The sequence below is a fragment of the Capsicum annuum genome, chromosome 1 (genome assembly GCF_002878395.1).
Source record: "Capsicum annuum cultivar UCD-10X-F1 chromosome 1, UCD10Xv1.1, whole genome shotgun sequence".
Lineage (NCBI taxonomy): Eukaryota > Viridiplantae > Streptophyta > Magnoliopsida > Solanales > Solanaceae > Capsicum > Capsicum annuum.
In genome coordinates, this window is record NC_061111.1 from 37,799,293 (window position 1) to 37,819,943 (window position 20,651).

Here is a 20,651-nt window from a genome sequence, read left to right on the forward strand (position 1 = left end):
ATACTCATCTACAAATAATACAAATCCTCAAAATTAGGGCAAATAGACATTCCAAATATTTTTCTTTGGCTTTTCCATCGAGCGAATATGTACAACGGAATCGGCCTACAAACGCCGCGAGGCTCCGGCACAAACGGCTACATTCAAACCAACAAGTTCTTCGTCAAGCCTAAAACGAACAAAGTCCTTGTCGACGGCGGGAGCAAAGGTTACGAATCTGGCCAAGGAACTGCCGGAGTAACAAGGAAAGCCAATAAGGATATTCTCGAACATGATCGGAAACGCCAGATTCAGCTTAAGCTTCTCGTACTTGAGGAGAAGCTTGCTGATCAGGGATATACTGATGTTGAGATTAACGAGAAGCTTGAGGAAGCGAGACGGAATCTCGAGGCCGTAGTGGAAGATTCTGGTGAACCTGTATATGAAAAGTAAGTTGATCCGATGAATCGTAGTAAGTTGATTTTGAGTTATATTGGATTTATTTAAGAGTTGTTTATGAGCTAGCTAATGAATTTATCGATTTGAAGAATCCGTGAATGAGCAAGAAAGTACGAATATTTTTGTTAGAAGGTATCCCCTTGCAGTCTTTTTTGTTAAAATGAATGCGGATGGGTGTCTGCTTTATTTGAGAATTTGGATTCTACAACCAAGAGTGTAGCTGAATTCTGGGCCATCTGTCGTGGCCTTGTGTTGGCATGGGATTTGGGTTACAAGTAGGTCATTATTGAAACAGATTTTGAATTTTGTTTGCATGCTGTGATTCATTTGATTTCCTTTAATCACCCTGTCCGTTTGGCAGGATGAACGATGGATTTTAGATACATATATGATTGGGTAAAGCTGATTCTTATGTCCTCTTTAACATTACATTTCTTAACCAATTTCAAATGTTAGATCTTTTATTCTTTTTATAGATACTGTGAGGTTGATATGCAACAACTAATTTTTTTTTTCATTCCAGGGTTTCGGAAACACAAACACATCAGATTGCTGCTTTGAAAGAAAAGCAAATGGAGAACTTTAAAGCTGCTCTCAAGATAGGGGCTGAATATGAGACTCAGAAGAAGAAGCATGATGATTTAGCTCTTTTTGAAGAGGGTGAAATTGAAGATGATGACTTGGTAAAAGAGAAGGAAGACGGTAAGCGTCATAAGAAAAAAGAGAAGAGGAGAGGAGGTGATGATTCTTCTGACTCTGACATCAGTGGAAGCCATGCCAAAGAGTCTAAGAAGAACCGTAAAAAAGCTCATGCTAGTTCTGATTCTGATGGTGGGGGTGGTAACAAGTCAAGAAAGTCGTCTGCCAAGGACAAGAAGATTCGAAGGCGGCATTATTCATCCTCTGATGATTCTTCCTCAGATTCAGATTCTGATTCCTATTCAGAGTCTGATCATGAGAAGAAACACGTGAAAGCTTCTAGGAAACATTCTGTGGGTGATAATGATGGTCGTGATGCCAAAATCAGTAAGCTTCAACAAGGTAGAAAACATGATTCTGATGAGGATGACCATGAAAATGACCGTGATGTCAAAAATAAGATGATTCAGAAAGAGAAAAGACATGTTGCCGATGGTAAATATGACGATGGTCGTGATACTAAAAACAAAAAGTCAGAGAGGGGTAGAAGACACGATTCTGATGGCGACGATGATGGTCGTGATGCTAAAAATAAGAAGTTACAACGAGGTAGAAGACACGATTCTGATGATGATGGTAGCGATCGTGATGTAAAAAGCCGGAAGATTCAGGAAGGGAGAAGACAAATTACTAAGGCTGAGTATGATGATGGCCGTGATGCTAAAAACAAGAACCCACAAAGAGGTGGAGGATACGATTCTGATGACGATGATGATGGTAGTGATCGTGATGTGAAAAGCAGGAAGATTCAAGAAAGGAAAAGACATGTTACTGAGGGAGAGTATCATGATGGTCGTGATGCTAAAACCAAGAATTCCCAAAGAGGTAGAAGACATGATTCTGATGATAGCGATCTTGATGTAAAAGACAAGAAGATTCAGCAAGGGCAAAGGGAACACAAAATGCGTGGACAGGAGAGAAGAGAGAGTAGGGATGATGATCGTCGGGTAAGGAAACACAAAAGAGATGAAGAGGAAGATCAGTACCCGAAGCGTGAGAAAGAATGGGATTCTCAGTGTGGAAGGCATGAACAGGAGGAGGAGCAGCACAGAAGCAGAATGCGTGATAGTTACAGAGGTCATGATTCTTCCAAGCGGGCTAGACATGATGATTTGCATTCTAGTGGAAGGAGAAGATATGATGATGACAAGTATGCTGATAGACAGACTAGGCGGTGAAAGCTGCTTTAGATTTTGTGTCTTGCTAGAAGATCAAGAGGTGAGTTCAAACTTGAGACACACTTGAGTATGGTCAAGCGTCCCTCTTATTAGATATAATTCCTTTGTAGGTAATCAACACCAAAAAATTGATAAGACACTACTTCTCTTTGGCCCAGGTTCCTTACACCGACATTAGGGTTGCTCATTATAATATCCCCCTGTCAAGCTGGTTATAACAATGGACTCCAATTTCTTTACAAATTTGAACATAGCAAATTAAAGATTTATGGTTACTGCTCTTAACATGCTCTTTTCTATGCTTCAGAGCGAGGCATTAATATCTTTTAGAAGAATTACAGTGTGATAGGCCAACATCCTTACAATTTGTTCATAGTGTGATAGGCCAACATCCTTACAATTTGTTTTGTTTTGCCAGTTTTAGCTGCTCGGTGGAGGGGAAGAAGTGGCTGATGTTCAGAAAACAAGCACAAAGAGGAAAAGATTGGTTAGCTGCCTAGTATCATATGTAGACATGTATGTAAGCTTTCTACAAAGGGATGTGTCGGTGGTTTTTTTTTTTTTTTTTTTTTTTGTGGGGGGTCTGGTTCTTGAGATACTCTAAGTGGTGCTAGACGAGATTTTCCTGATGACCATGAAATTGTTGTGCAAGAGAGTGAGCTGTAATAAGTAACAAAATGGCTTCCTCTTTTCTCGTCATTCCTTCTACCCTTTATGATTTCTTATTTGGTAGTGTGCGTGACATTTGCCTAATGAACTCATGTATTGCATTTGTCCTGTTACAAGCTGGGTGCATGTAAGTTTTTCTTGTCTAAATAACTGATGTGCAGTTAGTTTCAGTCTCACCATGTAATGTGAAACTTATAGTTGAGATAATTGTTTGATATAAAAAGGTTATAAGCGAGGAAAGTCATTTTTCCTAATTTGATAGAAATATTTCTCCTCAGATTGGACCCTCTTCTTTTCTTCTCGTGAGTAATTGAATTCGAAAGAAATTCTTTTTCTATATCAGCAGTTTCAATGTGAGTTCGACAATTTGTGGTGAAAATAATTACAATTTCACTTCAAATACTCACGAGACGAGTGTATTTGTTGGCGTTTGGACAGTATTTAAAGTCAGAAGCAAAAGAATTTGAAGTTAGAAAAAGAATTATTTTGAAGTAGTTCTCTGTTGGACATGAATTTTAATTGAGAAGAAGTTTTTGAGTAGCTGTAACTGGAAATACTTTTCTAGTAAGATTTTCAATACTACATCAATATTTTGAATACTGAAGTTCAAGACTTGCAAATGGCGAACTTTGTTGCGTCCCAGATCCCTTCATATGTGCACTGAATATGTTATTGTTGTAATCTTCTTGTGGTTTCGTAAGAAAACCTGCCAAGAACATATCAAATCCCAGGTTTCAGTTGCTAGATCATTGGAAGTATAACCCATGTTTTGAGTTGTAAGACAAAGATGGAACTAAAAATTTCAAAAATCTGAAATCAAGGTCAATTAGCTTCGTCGTCCTTAACAAATATGTTTTTGGAGTTGTTGTGAGAACTATACTTTTACCCATGAATGATATGAAAATATCACACGAGAGATCTCTTGCAAGATAATTTTTTTAATTCAAATTGTAAAAGGCTGTATTCACCTATTTCCTCATAGCGAGAAGATGATAATAATTTCAGACACTAGTAACCTGGGAGACCTTAATGAATTAATATCACTAGGGAAGATTGACATATTGTAAAAAATAAAGGAGCATCAAATAGGCAGATTAAAATTCGGCCATGTAAGATGAAATTTCATACATAGATATATTATAATACATTCATATATTTTGAAATAAGATGATGTGTGAACCAGCTTGCGCGTGCCTAGACTGGTCTGCAGGTGAAGTCTTTAAGGAAGCTGAGTTGAAAGCTTGCAGCAGCACACAACTATGGAGTATTATAGCTAGATGGAGTTTTCATTGTACTGTCCTCGTTGAGCCATAAATGTCGCTAAGTTACTCGGGTACAAAAGGGATGGATTCACGCAAGAGATCTCTGATGTTGTCGAACCCAGTCATCATAATCCTGAAGCAGTTGTTGCAATAGCAACGGTACTAGTCGATCAACTAAAGCTTGCATCATTCTGGTGAAACATAATTCTTCATAAGGATTGAGATAAAATACAAAAGTTACAGAAATAGGTAAAAGAACTTTGATTTTAAACATGATTAATGTGTGAAAATTATGACGGCCGTGTCTATTCTGTGATAGAAATATCATTTCATTTTGAAATTATTAGTTTCCGAACGTGGAAATGAAATGTCTGCAGAACTGTGTTTATGCAATGATAAACACAGACATTTAAGACAGTTTCAGATTAGCATGTTGTATAAACAACAAGGCGTTTCTATAAGGAACCTATCCAATTGAAACAGTTGTTTGACAAGGCCAGTACCAAGAAAAGTTTATTGCAGGAATTGGGAGCAACTAGAAGATTTTAGAGAGCACTATGTTCATTTATACACAAATAAGCTGAAATGATCAAGAAAAAGTGTCACTGCTAACTAGTCATGATCACTGTATCTTCTAGAGCAAGGAATTATCGATAGAACTTAGCCAATGGAAACATGCATATGTAGTGAGGTTCAAGTGAGATGGACCAAGCTTGGTGCAAAAGGTTCCCAAGAAGTTCATGTCTAAATCATTAGCAAAAACCACGTATGACACTCAAGACTCTATGCTTTTATTTGGACATTGCTCTAAGAAAAAACTACTTACAGCAAGCAAAGCACACATGTCAATTGAAAGAGGTTGGTTATGTGTATTTCACTGCAATTTTGTTATTGTTGTTACTGAATATGTTAGAGTTGTAAGGTTAACTTCAACTCTTTGAAGTGTAAACAAAGAAAGAAAGAAGAGAACAAATAATTTACTGCACAAAGGTTGATTTTTCATTAATCTGAAGTGGTGCTTAAATACTAAAAAAAATGCAATAACTAAAGCCAATAATTAAGCCACCACTTTGAACATGATTTATGATCAGCAATATCCAAAACAACTAAACTACTAACATCTAAAAATCAGCCACTAAACTAAGTTAAGAGAACATGGCTTAAAGAAGCTAGATAATGTCCAACATGGCTAAAAAAACTGGATAATGTCCTGCAACTACTTCAACTTTTACTGCAGTAACTGAGGCAATTAATCAACACTCCTCTTTGCTTCAGTTGTTGCAAATTTCAAGTCTTTCTCTGAGAAACTCAAATCTGCTCTTTGACAAGGCTTTGGTAAACATATCTGCCAATTGAAGATACGTCTTGCAATATTTTTTTTTCATTCGGTGTCCGGTACCTGTATTGGAGCCCGACTAATTCGAATTCGCGCTGCATAGGGCCCCATTCGGGGGGAAGCACTCCCTTTGAGTGACGGAGTTCAGTGAGGACTAGTCAGATCTGTGTGGATTAATTTTAGCTTTTCGATGGCTCTCCAGGTTGCTTTCTTGAAAGGAAGTCTTGCTTGCTTGCCAAATTGACAAGTTCCGCAATCTGGTATTTCGGCTTCAAGATTAGGCAGCCCTCAAACCAGATCTTTCTTTTGTGAGTTAATTACAGCAACATGGTTGAAATGTCCGAGTCTTTTGTGCGAAACTTGTGCATTGATCTTAGTTGCAAAATAAGCTTTTTGCTCATGATCTAAAATATCCAATATAAAGCTCCTTCCCTTCATCATTACCTTGAATAAGTTTCTGCCATCTTCATCCTTGATTTGACAGTAATTGGATTCAAAGAGAAGTTTGAAACATTCTCAAGCATCTGGCCAACACTTAACATACTATGACTAATATTAGGTACAAAAAACACATATTTGATTAGTTTTGTACCTGAGGAGCATTTCATTTCCACAGTAGCTTTGCCTTCAGCAGAAATATAGTCTCCATCACCAACTTGTACTTTGGAAATTACTGAAGTATCCAACTCCTTGAAGAGATCACGATCAAATATCATGTGGTTTGTGCAACCACTGCCAATAAGCCACTTGTCACTCGAGCAGCTAGTTGTCAAACATGTCGCTACAAAGAGTTACTCTTCATCTTCCTGATTAGCTATCTGTCCAGCATTAGTTTGTTAAGTGTTTGTCCTTGCAAACCTTCTGATGATGTCCCATCTGCTGACATTTCTCACACTGTTGTGGATGACCCTTCTTTCCACAATGCTTGCAAGGAGAAAAATCATGTTTCGCTTCCCTATTGATCCCAGGAGAATGAGAACCTGAGTTTTCCTTGTTGTTCCACTTCTTCTTTCCTTGGTCTCCCTAGTTTGATTGAACTTTTGCAGGTAGTGCACCGTCAACAGATCCTTCAAACCTCATAAGTCTTCTCTGTTCTTGTGCCTGCAAAGCATTCAATAGTTCTGCCAAACTAATCTGTGACAAATCCTTAGAATTTTCCAGTGCGGAAATAGTTGTTTCAAACCATTCGGGGACTGTTACTAGAATTTTTTGAACCAATCTAGAATCAGGAAATGCAGAGCCAAGTAATCTTACATTGTTGGCAATGTTGAGTAATCTATTAGAATACTCTTTGATTGTCTCTGAATCCTTCATCTTCTGAAGTTCAAATTCTCGGATCAGGTTAAGAGTACGTATACCTTTGATCCGTTCATCTCCTTCATATTCTTTCTTTAGGAAATTCCAGACCTCAAAAGCTGATTTCAATGTCATAATCCTGACAAAGATTTCAGATGAGACTGCAGCGAATAACGTTGCTCTAGCCTTTGATTTTTCTTGTTTTCTTTTCCTTGTGATTCCTCATCTGCGCCATGGTTGGATTTTCAGGCAAGGGAGGAACTTCGTAGTCCTCCTCAACAGCTTCCCACAAATCGTTTGCCTCCATATGTGCCTCCATTCTTGCTGCCCAGACATGATAGCCTTCACCTTTGAATACAGGTGGTGCTAGTACAGTGAAAGGAGTCTCTGAATCCATAGACGAAAAAACAAGAAGAGAAAGATATGTTTTTCTCAAATGCAGGTCCCTCAAGAAGAGAGCTCTTGATACCAATTTGTTAAGTTGTAAGGTTAACTTCAACTCTTTGAAGTGTAAACAAAGAAAGAAAGAAGAGAACAAATAATTTACTGCACAAAGGTTGATTTTTCATTAATCTGAAGTGGTGCTTAAATACTCAAAAAAAATGCAATAACTAAAGCCTATAATTAAGCCACTACTTTGTACATGATTCCATGATCAGCAATATCCAAAACAATTAAACCACTAACATCTAAAAATCAGCCACTAAACTAAGTTAAGAGAACATGGCTTAAAGAAGCTAGATAATGTCCAACATAGCTAAAAAAGCTGGATAATGTCCTGCAACTACTTCAACTTTTACTGCTGGTAACGGAGGCAATTAATCAACAGAATAACAGAGGGCAAAAGACACTTTAGCAATAGACTCACATGTTACCGGGAGTCTCAACAGCAGAAGTAGGCAGCATGGTGAATGGCATGGTATATATCTGCAAGCACAATCAAAGGAATTAACAAGCAAGAAATTTTTATTGTCAATATGGTTTGTACTGGAACGTTATAGAGATCCAAAGGAACAATATCTTTGAAACAATAAGTCTCTCTATGGAATGAAAAGAATCTAGTCATTTACATACATTTCGACCTCGGTTCTCTGGAGTGGAACAAAAATGTGAAGATTGATAGATCATTCATGACCATTCAATCTGGTTAAATCTCTCATACCACATTCTGGAGTCACTATACCTGATTACAAGTCTGCAACCAGGCGGATCAGCGGTATTTACCTTTGGGAAGTTCAGATTTAAACAAAAGAGGAAATTGTAACTTGAAAGTTTAAAGGGAAGACAGTTTAAAAGCTCATCCCTGCTCCAGTTAAAGCTTTAACAAGTCAACAATGAGAAAAGCAACCTTAGATTCTACAAGTCAACAATGAGAACAGAAACCTTAGATTCTATCTAGTTATATATATAAGACACTAAAAGCATATAATGTGTTATCAATTGATATTAAGGCTTCTAATTTCTGACTGTTTTATCGCTCGCAAGTTAAGATTACTTTCTTCTGAATAGCAGATAATCCAGGGGAGTAGATCCTTCATAGAAGCATATTTGAAGGGTGTAAATAAACATTGAGAAACGGAGAGGTGGCTATGATTCTAAGAAGCAATATTTGTTTTCCCATTGATGCTGCAAGTTAAAAAAAAATTGCTACTGTAAATAAACATTGAGAAACGGAGAGGTGGCTACTGTAAATCAGGTATCAAGACATGGAAGTGGCTATATGTATCTAAACATGCACAAGCATGCTCTTGCTGTACACCTTCAACCTTTACTCCTTTAAACCCTCATCAGTTTCCCATATCGACTCCATGATTTCCATTGTATTATTCACTAGCAATGTTGCTGATTTAGAATGAAAAATAACACTTGCAACATTCAGACTGAGATTGTCCTTGAGAAACTCTAAAACCAGTAGTGCTACAGTGATATTGTTATATAGAGTAACGTTTTGTTTCTGAAGAACTTTTCTTACATTTGTCCAAGGTAATTTTGCATAAATAATAAACATAAACATTATGGGTTAGAGAGAGATAATAACCTCGAGAGAGATATTTAATTTCACATCAACATCTAGGAAAGGCTGAGAACCAACTGTGTCCCACGTTATGCAGTTTACCATTGATGCTGCAAGTTAAAAAAAAAAAATTGCATGTGTAAATATGTAATTATATAAAAATGTTACAGAGGGCCATTTTCATTCAGTTGGATAACAATACCATGCTCTAATCTTCTTTTGATATACCTGAAAAATGTTCATTCTGCTGTTCTACCAGATCAGAACCCTCAAACTGCAATGAACATCAGGAACTTAGAATTATATGTTAACTCCTTAAAGGATAACTAGAATGTAAGAAACACAGGTCTCAGATTTATTGGAAAAAAACATAGATCCCACAACATTTATCTCATCCTCAACAAGGGATTATTAAGTTGAGTATGGAAGAGGCTAACGTCCAGAAGAAAACTGTTCTCTTGCATGTAGAAAGACTGGGAAATTAAACTTTAACTCGGTCCTTCCTCTCCTCCTCTCTATCTCACTCCAGATAAAAGTTCTTCCCTAATGGTACTAACTAGATTAAAAACAGATAGCTACAAACGAGATCATTTATAGTCCCCATAGAAAAGTGAGCTCACAGGGTAAATTCAGAAGAATCGTCAATTGTGATTGAAACTTTTGAAGACTCTTGGTCTAGAATAAAAGAGGTGTTAGCCTACATCACAGAAACTATTTTCTTGGGTTGGGCGAATTTTTCAGCATCAGGGGCCTTACCTTGCAAGACAACATCTTCACAATGCAGTCTTCTCTGGTCGGGTTCACTTGTAATGTCAAAACAGGGGCAACTTCAAAATTTAAAAGTTGAACTTGTGGTAGAGTACACCTGCACGTAGACATATATAATCAGCAAGATCTTATAACTCTTAATTGGGATGTATAGGCTGCAAAGGACCAGATGAACTATTTACTCTGACGAAGACTGGAGTATCTTGTAATCGATACATGAATGTTCCCGATTTTCGACGACCAAATAGAAAGGCACTAGAGCTAAAGTAGTCAAATGCTCTCAGAGACTAGAGACCATTTTTATAATATGATTATTTGACAGTTCCACTGAACAGTTCTGTCCAGATCTCCTAATCTATGCTGCACTTCCCCCTTTCTTTTGCCTTGCCATATCTTTTATACTCCTCAACATACAGAGAAAATCTGCTAAATTTTAAACTTACGTTTGACACGTATAAAAGTCTGAGACACAGCTCAAAGTTTGCAGGATAGTTCTTGTGATTTCATATCTTCTCAGTTTACTCACTGGTGTTCCAGGTATAGGCCGATGATTACCTTCTGGAACTGAAATCTATTCTTCCAAAAGGTTAGAGAACCTAAGTCAGAATATCATCTCCTCCATTAAGTTAAATGTGTTAATTAGTGTGAACTGATATCCACACACTAAAGGGGAGACGAATTTTTTTTAACCAAGTTTGATATCTCTATTAAAGAAGGCAAGAAAGGGCTTCTTTAATGTATAACCCTTTGCTTCCAACTAAGACTTGGGAGATGAAGTCACAAGGGGGGAAATATGAAAAACCAATGTTGGCCTCGGGAAGAGGGATTAGGGTCTGGAATTCACCAAACTCAATCATCACATAAGATCTACTTAACATTGACAAATCCTGGTCATCTGTGCTACAGAACAACCTGATTTCTATATCCCTTTCGGTTTTTGGTTTCCCACCCGGTGTCTGGTACCCATATCGGGGCCTGACTAATTAGGACGAGTGCTGGGAAGTCTCACTAAGATGCTATAATTAGATTCCATAAAAATCTCAAAAAATATTGAAGTAATATATCATTTGTGCAAAAGACATGCCGTGTTCTTTTCAACATAAATGCAGTAAAATTTCAAATCTGAGTTAGGCAACTTAGAATGTCGACTGCTAATTAGTCCCTATAGGAATACATTAGGCATCCTTGGTGGGGGGGGGGGGGGGGGGGGGTTAGAATCTCGTTTATATGCAGTTCTACTTTAGTCATCAGAAGAAGATCTTGGTAATCGGTGTAGTTTTTGTTGCGTAAGCTGCTGGTTGCACATTTCTTTGCCTGTTGCTCAATTCACAATCAATTGTCTCTTGCAGACATCCATTGCAACTTGGTTAGTGTTACTGGATGCTCATAAGAATTGGCTTTCAATTCAATGAGCCTCCATTTTAAATACTATCTTTCTTAGTGGGATAACATGACAATTGACAGTTCTTTCTTAAATTTCTTTCACAAGGAGTTGCAGTAAGTTGTGGCTTAATGTGGTGCTTGTGGTCAGGACCAGTTAGCTAATTAGCTTTTAATTATAAAAATGTTTAGGTTATAACCTTATGTTGATATCACAAGCACAGGGAGCTAAGTCGCATTCTTCTTTTGAAGGCCCAGCTAAATAGCATAGACCAAAATAAACTTCTTTTTTATCGGTACATAGACCAAAAGAACCTACAGCTGGGATGTATAAAGATTTTGGAAATGGAAAAGCGCAAGGACCAAAGTTTCACGCCTTGAGCAACTGATAAGGACAATAAAACATGAAAGCAAGAATTGGGCTTACAAATATTGGGCAGTCATTAGGCAGCACCTATTAACAGAGCTTAGAAATCTTTAGGCCTTTCTAAACAACAGATGAATCTCAGAAACAAACTTCTCAAGTTATCAAAGCAAAACTAGACACATTATTTGATCAAGTTTATAGTAGCTGTTACGATTCATATTTCAGGACCTGTCCATTCAAAAAGCAGATCCGTAAGTCATATAGAGTGCAGTATAGAGGCTAATTCCAAATCCTTTATGGTTCATATACCAATAGGAGTCTCAAGAGTATTCATAAAACTGTATCAAGTGAACCTAATACCCGCTCAGAGGCTTAATAAATCCATCCTAATTTGGGGTGTGGGTGTCCAATACGGGTGCGGATCTAGAGGTCGGATCATTCATGATCTCAATTTTAAGATTTGGGGATATGGATCAAGGTATGGCTATGGGTGAGGGGATTCGGCCAAAAATAATTTAGAGTCCGAGTAACTTAGGTTCCATCAACTTTTTCTCTTCACACAAAACTTCTTATCCATGTATGTATCCATGACGTGTATGACCTGATGGTTTTTAATTATTTTGTCAACACATAAGCAGATAATCGGAAAGTACTTAATGTATTGATAACATGTATGACTGAATGTTTTTGAATATTTCTGTCAATACTTAAATAGAGAACTCAAAAGCTTCTTAACATCTAGCCACAATATTAAAAACTCTTGCTAGGTGGTTCCACAGAATAAAATGCAATAGTTTCACACAGCAGGAACAAAAGATAGAAGAGCAAGATGGGATGTCCTTGGACCAAAGACACTAGACAAGAATAACAGAAAAGAAGAAATAAATGTTTACCTGTATATGTTAGAATCAATAGATTCAAAGCTTTGCAAAGCTCTCTTGTTCAACATTGCCTCGATACCAGATTTATGGCTCAGAAATTCACTTATATGTAATGATTTATTATCTCCACCAGTACCGTCATGTTTGGGGAGCTCAATTCTTTCCTTCTTCCTGGCAGAAAGGTTTGCTCTCTTCGCATCTGAGTTTGACAGGTTAGACTTGATCGCTTCGATGGTTCCAACTTTTTTCCTGAAAATCCTGCTTTTGATTTAGCCATAATATGAGGAGGGCAAAAAAGATTGAACACTCATCGCTATTCAATTAGTACATTAGGACCATTTCTCGATTTGTGCATGTCATCCTTGCGCAGGGGTCATGCTAATCAGTGGCGAATCTAGGAATTTTCTTAGGGGGTTAGAAAAAATAAAAATATAAATGTGTGAATACGTCAACAAAATATAATTACAATACACTCGACGAGGTTTCATTGCTTGAAAAGACAAAATAATATCAACAGTTGAAACGTTATTAAACAGATCTTTTTCAACAAAAGAAACCATGCAACCACTCAAAAATTCATCGTTCATTCTACTCCGCAACTCATTCTTAATAAACTTCATTGCTGAAAAGGCTCTTTCAATAGATGCAATGGCAACTGGTAGAAGCAACACAAATTTCACCAAACGAAATACAAGAGGATAACAAGAATGCTTTTTTGTCTGAACCAATTGTTTTGAAAGATCACAAAGCCCATTTAAATTGGAGAACCTTTTATCGATGTCACGAACATCAATAATGTAATTTGCAAGCTGATTCTTCAGTGCACACATATTAAGTTCATCAAAGTCATCAGGATATAATTCAGTCATTCTCATTATTTTCTGGATGTCAAAACTTGAAAATGAGTCTACCGTATTCAAACAAGCAACACCATGAAGCAACTCAGTTGTCACCTCATCAAAACGATCATTAAGTTCTTGCAATTGCCAATCAATTATTTTGCAAAAGACTTCAACACGATAATGATGAAAGACAGTATAGTCAGCAGGTTTACGCCGTGATCTTCCAGCGTTAACATATAACTCACCAAAAGCAGGTACCACAATGTTATGCTTGATACAAAATGTAAACACCTCAGAAACAAACAAATCCCATTTATTATCTTCCCTTATCTCTTGCAACCTTCTCTTGGCTATATCAACAAGTAGCATAGCATTTGCAATATCTTGCTCTTTTTTTTGTAAACATGTACAAAGATCATTCGTAATTCCTAAAATTTCTATCATCAAATGTAATATGAATGCAACCTCATACGTTTGAGCAACTCTAATATATCCTGTAGCCCTAGATCTTTCATCCAAAGAATGTGCAGTTTCAACAATATTATCAAGTATATCCATGATTATATCAAACTTAAGAATAAAACAATTAAAAGATTTGAAATGAGATCTCCAACGAGTATCACAGGCCCTAGAAATACCAAGTTCTTGATGTAAGCCCTTACCTGTTTTAAGCTCACCCATATCAAAAGCCTCCTGAATTTTTGTTTTTTGAGATTCTCTATACTCATCAATATGTTTATAAGAAGATCCCAACACATTAAAAATATCTGAAACCAAGTGCACAAGTTCTCCTACTTGAAGACATCTTTTAGAAACACCAACAAGAGTCAATTGAAGTTGATGAGCAAAACAATGAATAGAATAAGCCGATTTACTTTCTTTCTTAATCAACCTCTTAAGACCGTTGATATAACCTTGTATATTGCTTGCTCCATCGTAGCATTGTCCACGCACATAAGATAAACTCAAGGAATTTTGAGAAAGTAAATTGACAATTGCATCTTTTAGATATAAAGCACTAGTATTTTTGACATGAACAATATCAAGAAGTCTCTCCATCACAAATCCTCTATCATGAACATATCGTAAAACAACTGTCATTTGCTCCTTGCGTGAGATATCAAAAGATTCATCAACCAATAAAGAAAAATAGTCACCATTTAGTTCCTTTATGATACCCTTAATTGTTTCAATCTTTCAAGCAATCACAATTTCTTTTTGAATTCTTGGACAAGTCATTTGATCATTTTGAGGAGCCTTTTCCAACACAAATTTACGAATTTCATCACACTTTTGACCATAAAATGAAAGAATTTCAAGAAAATTACCTCTGTTAAATGATGACTTAGATTCATCATGACCCCGAAATGCCAATCCTTGTCTCAAGAGAAGCCTTGCTACATCAATCGAAGCTGCCAATCGAATGTGATATCCATGCTTATCTTTACTAGATTGTTTCTCAAATGAAGCATGAATAGATTGTTCTTGCCGTATTAGATCCTCACATTTTCTTTTTGCCTGATTATGGATGCTATTAATCCCACCAACATGTGTTTCCAGGCTAGCTTTTTTGTTCCAACTCCTAAAACCCGTACTCAAAAATACTTCACCTCCACCTTGACAATTGTTATTTCCCTTGAATAAATAACAATACAAACAATAAGCTGCATCTTTACTTACACTGTACTCCAACCAGCCAGGAAATTCGTCATACTATTTACGATTAAAACGTCGCATATCTCCACAAATCTCCGTTTGAGGAAACTCTTGTAGTTGAGGTTGACAAGGTTTTTTCAGAAAAATACGCTCTTCTAACCGTGTCACGATCATTTGGACGAAATTCTAAAATTGGAGTTCTTTCACCCGGATCAGCCTTTAAAGTATTTAAGTCGAATTCTTAAGAAGAATGCGATGATACTCCTAACTTATTCTTATTTTCTTCCCGATTAGGTTGACTATGTACGACAGAACTTGAATTTGAGATTTCAGAAAAATATCTCTTCATTACTCTTGAATAGAAAGCAACAATCGTCAAGAACTGATTTGAAGTTACAAAGCTACTGAAATGGAGATACTTAGTTACTTACAGTAACTGGAGAATCAACAAACAACTGACAGGATTACAGGAACAGGCGAATAATTAACTATCCGCAACGATAGCCTCACAAATCAACGAACCAGCAAAGTAGCAGCCCTCAAAATTCTGTTGAAGTTGGGAAACTTTGACGGAATTGGAAAGAGCAAAATGATTTAGGAAAACCTACTGTTGTTATTTATTGGTATTAAGAATCGGGTATGGGCCATAGCTAAGCATCCGGTCATTATTTTATTTGGATAAGATTGGGCCCAATGCATGTAATAGTATTCAACTTTTGTTGATTAATAAAATCCACATTAAATTGAAAAAAAAAAACAACTGGAACTGGAACGTGCGTCTTTTTTTTTTTTTTTTAATTATAGCTGTAAGGACAGCTATTAAAGCTTGTTACAAAATAGATACTAAAAAATAAACAGCCTACGCCCCTAGTGAGAATCGAACCCACGACCCGAGGGCCGAAGGAGCAACCCAAAAGTGGACTTAGAACCACTGAGCTATCCCACAACCTTGTTTCAGGTGGTTCAAATTTAATATATGTACATAAATACTGATTTTCTACCTTATATATACAAGGTAATTTTTTGTCGAGGGGGTTCGGGTGAACCCCCTGGCTACACCGTGGGTCCGCCCCTGATGCTAATATTCTTTTATCGGATGTCTCAGAAAGGACGTTAGAACATTGGGAGTATGGCTGGAAGGGAACAGAGTAAAAACAGAAGTAGAAGGAGACAAGTGATAGGTATAGTCTTTTTAATTAATTTGTACTCACTACGTTTCAATTTGCTTGTCTTACTTTCCTTTTTAGTCCATTCAAAGAAGAATGTCTCTTTCTTTTTTTGGCAACTCTTAATTTCTAAAGTTCCACATCACATGATTAAGACACGAGATTAAATCGTATTTTGGTACATTCTACATATCTTTAGTTTAAGATAACATGATTCAAAAATCTTCTTTACTTTCTCAATTTTCGTGCCAAGTCAAAACCAACAACGACATACCCAGTGTAGCCCACAAAGTGGAGTCCCTAAAGTGGAATCTAGGGAGGATAGAGTGTATGCAAACTTTGTTATTTCCACAATATATTCGGGTATGTAGAATCTGTATAGCAGAACAACAACTTCAACTAGTTCAAGTTTATAAACAAGAACACAATGAAGTATATCAAATACTCTCAACACAAGATCAAAATGACCTTTTCAAGAGGTGTATTTTATTTTTCAGAAAAATAGATGAAACATAAATGAATAAGGCCAAGTTGTCCGAATTCACGGAGTTTCCTTAAGGAAATAATTCCCCTCACTGTATCCGAGGTTGTGGAATTTTTCTTCCCAGGATAATATGGCCTTCAATTCGACTATAGCAGTACCTCAAATAGTCGGATTCTTCGAATGCACTCAACAGTTTGATTGATCACAAAGAGTATTTTGAAGACAAGAAGAGTTGTGTAATCTAAAAATTTCTATATCAAAACCTGTGGATGAAACTAAGTTTATATAGCCCCAGGATGCCTCTTCAGAAAAGTGGCATTGGTTCAATTTAAAGGTGTGACTTTTTTGAAAATGCATGTCTGTTTACTTAAAACAGTGCATCATTTTGCTGAAATACTACATACCAGTTCGTGTGAAACATTGTGTCATTTCATCGAAACATTGCATGAATTTGCTGAAACAGTGCCTCAGTTCACTGGAACGGTGCATCTGTTTACGGTAACAGTGCATCTATTCACTGGAACAGTGCATCTGTTTGCAGAAACAATGCATCAGTTCAGTTTCAGCATTGCACTGTTTCGAAAAACTGCATGCATGTATAAATGGAGAATCAAAACACATTGCTGCATTTTAGTGTTTGGTAAATTCGGATCATCAAATAAAATTTGTCCAAAAAGATAGATCTCATCGATCGATCATTTGCCAAATCCAAATCCAAATCCAAATCCGAGCGACCGACGACGACGACGGCGCGAGGCATCTCTATTTTTCTTGTCTCACTTATCATGTAGAGTAAGTGTTCATTAATATAAACACTACAAAGTTTCCTTCTCCCACCAATGTGGGAGAATTAGTAGACTTTCTAATTTGGGAGTATACCTTCTAAATTGGTATCTCCTTTCTTCCATCATTTTTCTCTCCATTTTTTCCATTCACATTTCATTTATATACTATGAACCCAACAATCCCCCACATGAATGGGGAATGGCTATTTTTTTTCATAAAATTTTTAGGACAAGTATGTGATCATCAAGCAAAGACTGATTGCATCTGGATAAGTGGGTTTCCCTTTGAACTTTCCGTAGTGAACATGCATCGGATGCACTCGGTCAATCGGTAGATTTGATATCTTTGAACCATCGAGCTTTAATGTACACCTAGACAACACATGTCACACAACCAGCCTTTTACCGTTTATGGTTCTTATGGTTTTGTTCTTTTCAGCCACGAACACATCCTAGTTTTCATGAGAGCTTAGAGAATAAGCCTTTACTAACATTCTCTTTGAAGCGGCTTCCACTTCGCCCTCGCATAGGTGATTTCTAAACGTTCAATCCTGTAGATTAAATTATTTGGTCAAATCTGCCAAATTTAAATAATCATTAAAAGACTTTTCACCTTAATTCTTATCCTAGTTTACTATACATTGTCTACATCATGAGAATGAGTTGGGTAATTGACAATGTTAAACCTATCAGACACAACTTTGTTTGATCTCCTTGAACCTAGCTCTTGGGATCTCCAATCTGCTAGGTAGAGTTACTGCCATGCTGACTTGTCCTAAGCCTTAAACTCATTCCGTTGGACGTCCTTTCTACTCCTTCTCTAGATAGGCCTTTTGTAAGTGGATCCGACATATTATCCTTCGACTTTACATAGTCTACAGTGACAATTCCACTAGAGAGAAGTTCTCTAACGGTATTATGCCTTCGTCTTATATGACGAGATTTACTGTTATACATCATGCTCCCTGCCCTACCTATTGCTGCTTGGCTATCACAGTGTATACATACTGGTGCCACTGGTTTAGGCCAATACGGAATATCTTCCAAGAAATTTCAGAGCCATTCTGCTTCTTCATCGGCTTTATCTAATGCGATAAATTCAGATTCCATTGTAGAGCGAGCAACACACGTCTGTTTAGATGATTTCCAAGAGACTGCTTCTCCACTGATAGTAAATACATATCCACTTGTGGATTTTACTTCGTTCGATCCGGTGAGCCAATTTGCATCACTATATCCTTCAAGTACCACAGGATATTTATTATATTGCACAGCATAATTTTAAGTGTATTTAAGATACCCCAAAACTCTTTTCATTGCCATCCAGTGAGTTTTGTTGGGATTACTTGTGTACTGACTCAATTTACTAATAGCGTATTCTATGTCTGGTCGTGTACAGTTCATTATATACATTAAACATCCCAATACTCTTGCGTACTCCGATTGCGAGTCACTTTCACATTCATTCTTTCGAAGTGCAAAGCTCACATCCAATGGAGTCTTGGCAATACCGAATTCCATATACTTGAACTTGTCAAGTACCTTTTCGATATAATGAGACTGTGACAATGCCAACCCTTGTGGAGTTCGATGAATTCTTATACCTAAGATCACATCTGCAACTCCAAGGTCCTTCATATCAAACTTGCTCTCGAGCATTCGTTTTGTTGCATTTATGTCAGAAAATGTCTCTATGATGATCAACATATCATCCACATATAAACATACAATGACTTGGTGATTTGGAGTGTCTTTAATATAAACACATTTATCACATTCATTTATTTTGAATCCGTTTACCAACATGGTTTGGTCAAACTTCGCATGTCATTGTTTTGGTCCTTGCTTTAGTCCATTTAATGGCTTGACAAGTTTACACACCTTGTTTTCCTTTTCTGGAACCATAAAACCCTCAGGTTGTTCCATGTAAATTTCTTCCTCCAAATCTCCATTTAGGAATGCGGTTCTCACATCCATTTGATGGATTTGAAGATCATATACCGCCGTCAAAGCCATTAACATTCGAATCGAGGTTATCCTTGTTACTGACGAGTATGTATCAAAGTAATCAAGGCCTTCCTTCTGTTTGAAGCTTTTTACTACAAGTCTTGTCTAGTATTTGTCAACAGTACCATCCGTCTTCATTTTCCTTTTGAAGATCCATTTAGAACCTAAAGGTTTATTTCCGGGAGAAAGGTCAACCAATTCCCATGTATGGTTGCTAAAGATTGAATCTATCTCACTATTGACTGCCTCTTTCCAAAAGGATGAGTCTGACGATGACATCGTTTCTTTAAATGTTTGAGGCTCATTTTCTAAGAGAAATGTTACGAAATTCGATCCAAACGAAGTTAACGTTCTTTGACGTGTACTCCGTCTTGGATTTTCTTCATTATGTACATTCTCACTTGGTTCATCTCGAGGTCGTTTAGATCCTCCACTAGACTGTTCATGTCTAATTTTATACGGGTAAATGTTTTCAATGAATTCAGCATTGTCTGATTCAATTACCGTATTTTCATTAATATCCGGATGTTCGGATTCATAAACCAAAAATCGACATGCTTTACTACTTTTAGCATATCCTATGAACACGCAGTCCACCATTTTAGGTCCTATCTTAACCCTTTTAGGTATAGGAACTTGAACCTTTGCTAGACACCCCCACACTTTGAAATATTTCAAATTGGGTTTCCTTCCTTTCCATTTTACGTAAGAAATTGATTGTCTTACTATGGGGAATTATACGATTGGCCATAAGGATAGCTTCCCCCATAAATTTTACGGTAAACCAGAACTTATAAGTAAGGCATTCATCATTTCCTTCAAAGTTCAGTTTTTCCTTTCCGCAATTCCATTAGATTGAGGTGAATACGGGGTCGTAGTTTGATGGATTATTCCATTCTCTACACATATTTGTGCAGAGGGAGATTCATATTCTCCGCCCCTATCAATTCTTATCATTTTGATTTTTTTGTCTAACTGATTTTCAACTTCAGTTTTATATTGCCTAAACGCATCTATTGCTTCATCCTTACTACTTAGCAAGTAGACATAACAATATCTAGTGCAATCGTCAATAAAAGTTATGAAATACTTTTTCCCACCACGTGATGGTGTTGATTTCATATCACAAATGTCAGTATGTATTAAGTCTAAGGGATTGGAATTCCTTTCAACGGACTTATAAGGATGCTTCGCATACTTCGATTCCAGACACGTTTGACACTTAGATTTATTGCACTCAAAGTTTGGCAAAACTTCTAAGTTAATCAGTTTTTGTAACGTTTTGTAATTAACATGGCCTAAACGTTCATGCCATAAATCATAAGACTCAAGCAAATAAGAAGAATTCAAACTTTTATTTATTTCAACAGTCATAGCATTCATCTTATAAAGGCCTTCTGTTAGATAGCCTTTTCCTACATAC

General features: G+C 36.8%; 2 protein-coding genes across 6 annotated transcripts in view; one reads left to right on the forward strand and one right to left on the reverse strand.

Annotated features, from left to right (window-relative positions):
* The first annotated feature begins 34 nt into the window (after positions 1 to 34).
* LOC107871595 (serine/arginine repetitive matrix protein 2) lies at positions 35 to 3,249 on the forward strand. Its single transcript, XM_016718527.2, has 3 exons — positions 35 to 428; positions 962 to 2,355; positions 2,734 to 3,249. Exons 1-2 carry the CDS (start codon positions 88 to 90, stop codon positions 2,313 to 2,315), a joined length of 1,695 nt encoding a protein of 564 aa, XP_016574013.2. The 5' UTR covers positions 35 to 87; the 3' UTR covers positions 2,316 to 2,355; positions 2,734 to 3,249.
* The window catches only part of LOC107871604, a 25,098-nt gene continuing 7,339 nt past the window's right edge, over positions 2,893 to 20,651 (reverse strand). For 2 of the 5 annotated variants that reach the window (XM_047413594.1, XM_016718538.2), the window contains exons 3-8: positions 12,301 to 12,537; positions 9,649 to 9,757; positions 9,121 to 9,166; positions 8,917 to 9,002; positions 7,747 to 7,805; positions 4,046 to 4,437 (exon numbers count right to left, since the gene is read on the reverse strand). In XM_047413594.1, coding sequence (XP_047269550.1) covers positions 4,335 to 4,437; positions 7,747 to 7,805; positions 8,917 to 9,002; positions 9,121 to 9,166; positions 9,649 to 9,757; positions 12,301 to 12,537 — 640 coding nt within the window. In that variant the 3' untranslated portion in view covers positions 4,046 to 4,334. Of the gene's footprint in view, positions 3,691 to 4,045; positions 4,438 to 7,746; positions 7,806 to 8,916; positions 9,003 to 9,120; positions 9,167 to 9,648; positions 9,758 to 12,300; positions 12,547 to 20,651 lie in introns of those variants that run through there. The other 3 variants (XM_016718543.2, XM_016718532.2, XM_016718551.2) reach the window with 2 other exon arrangements.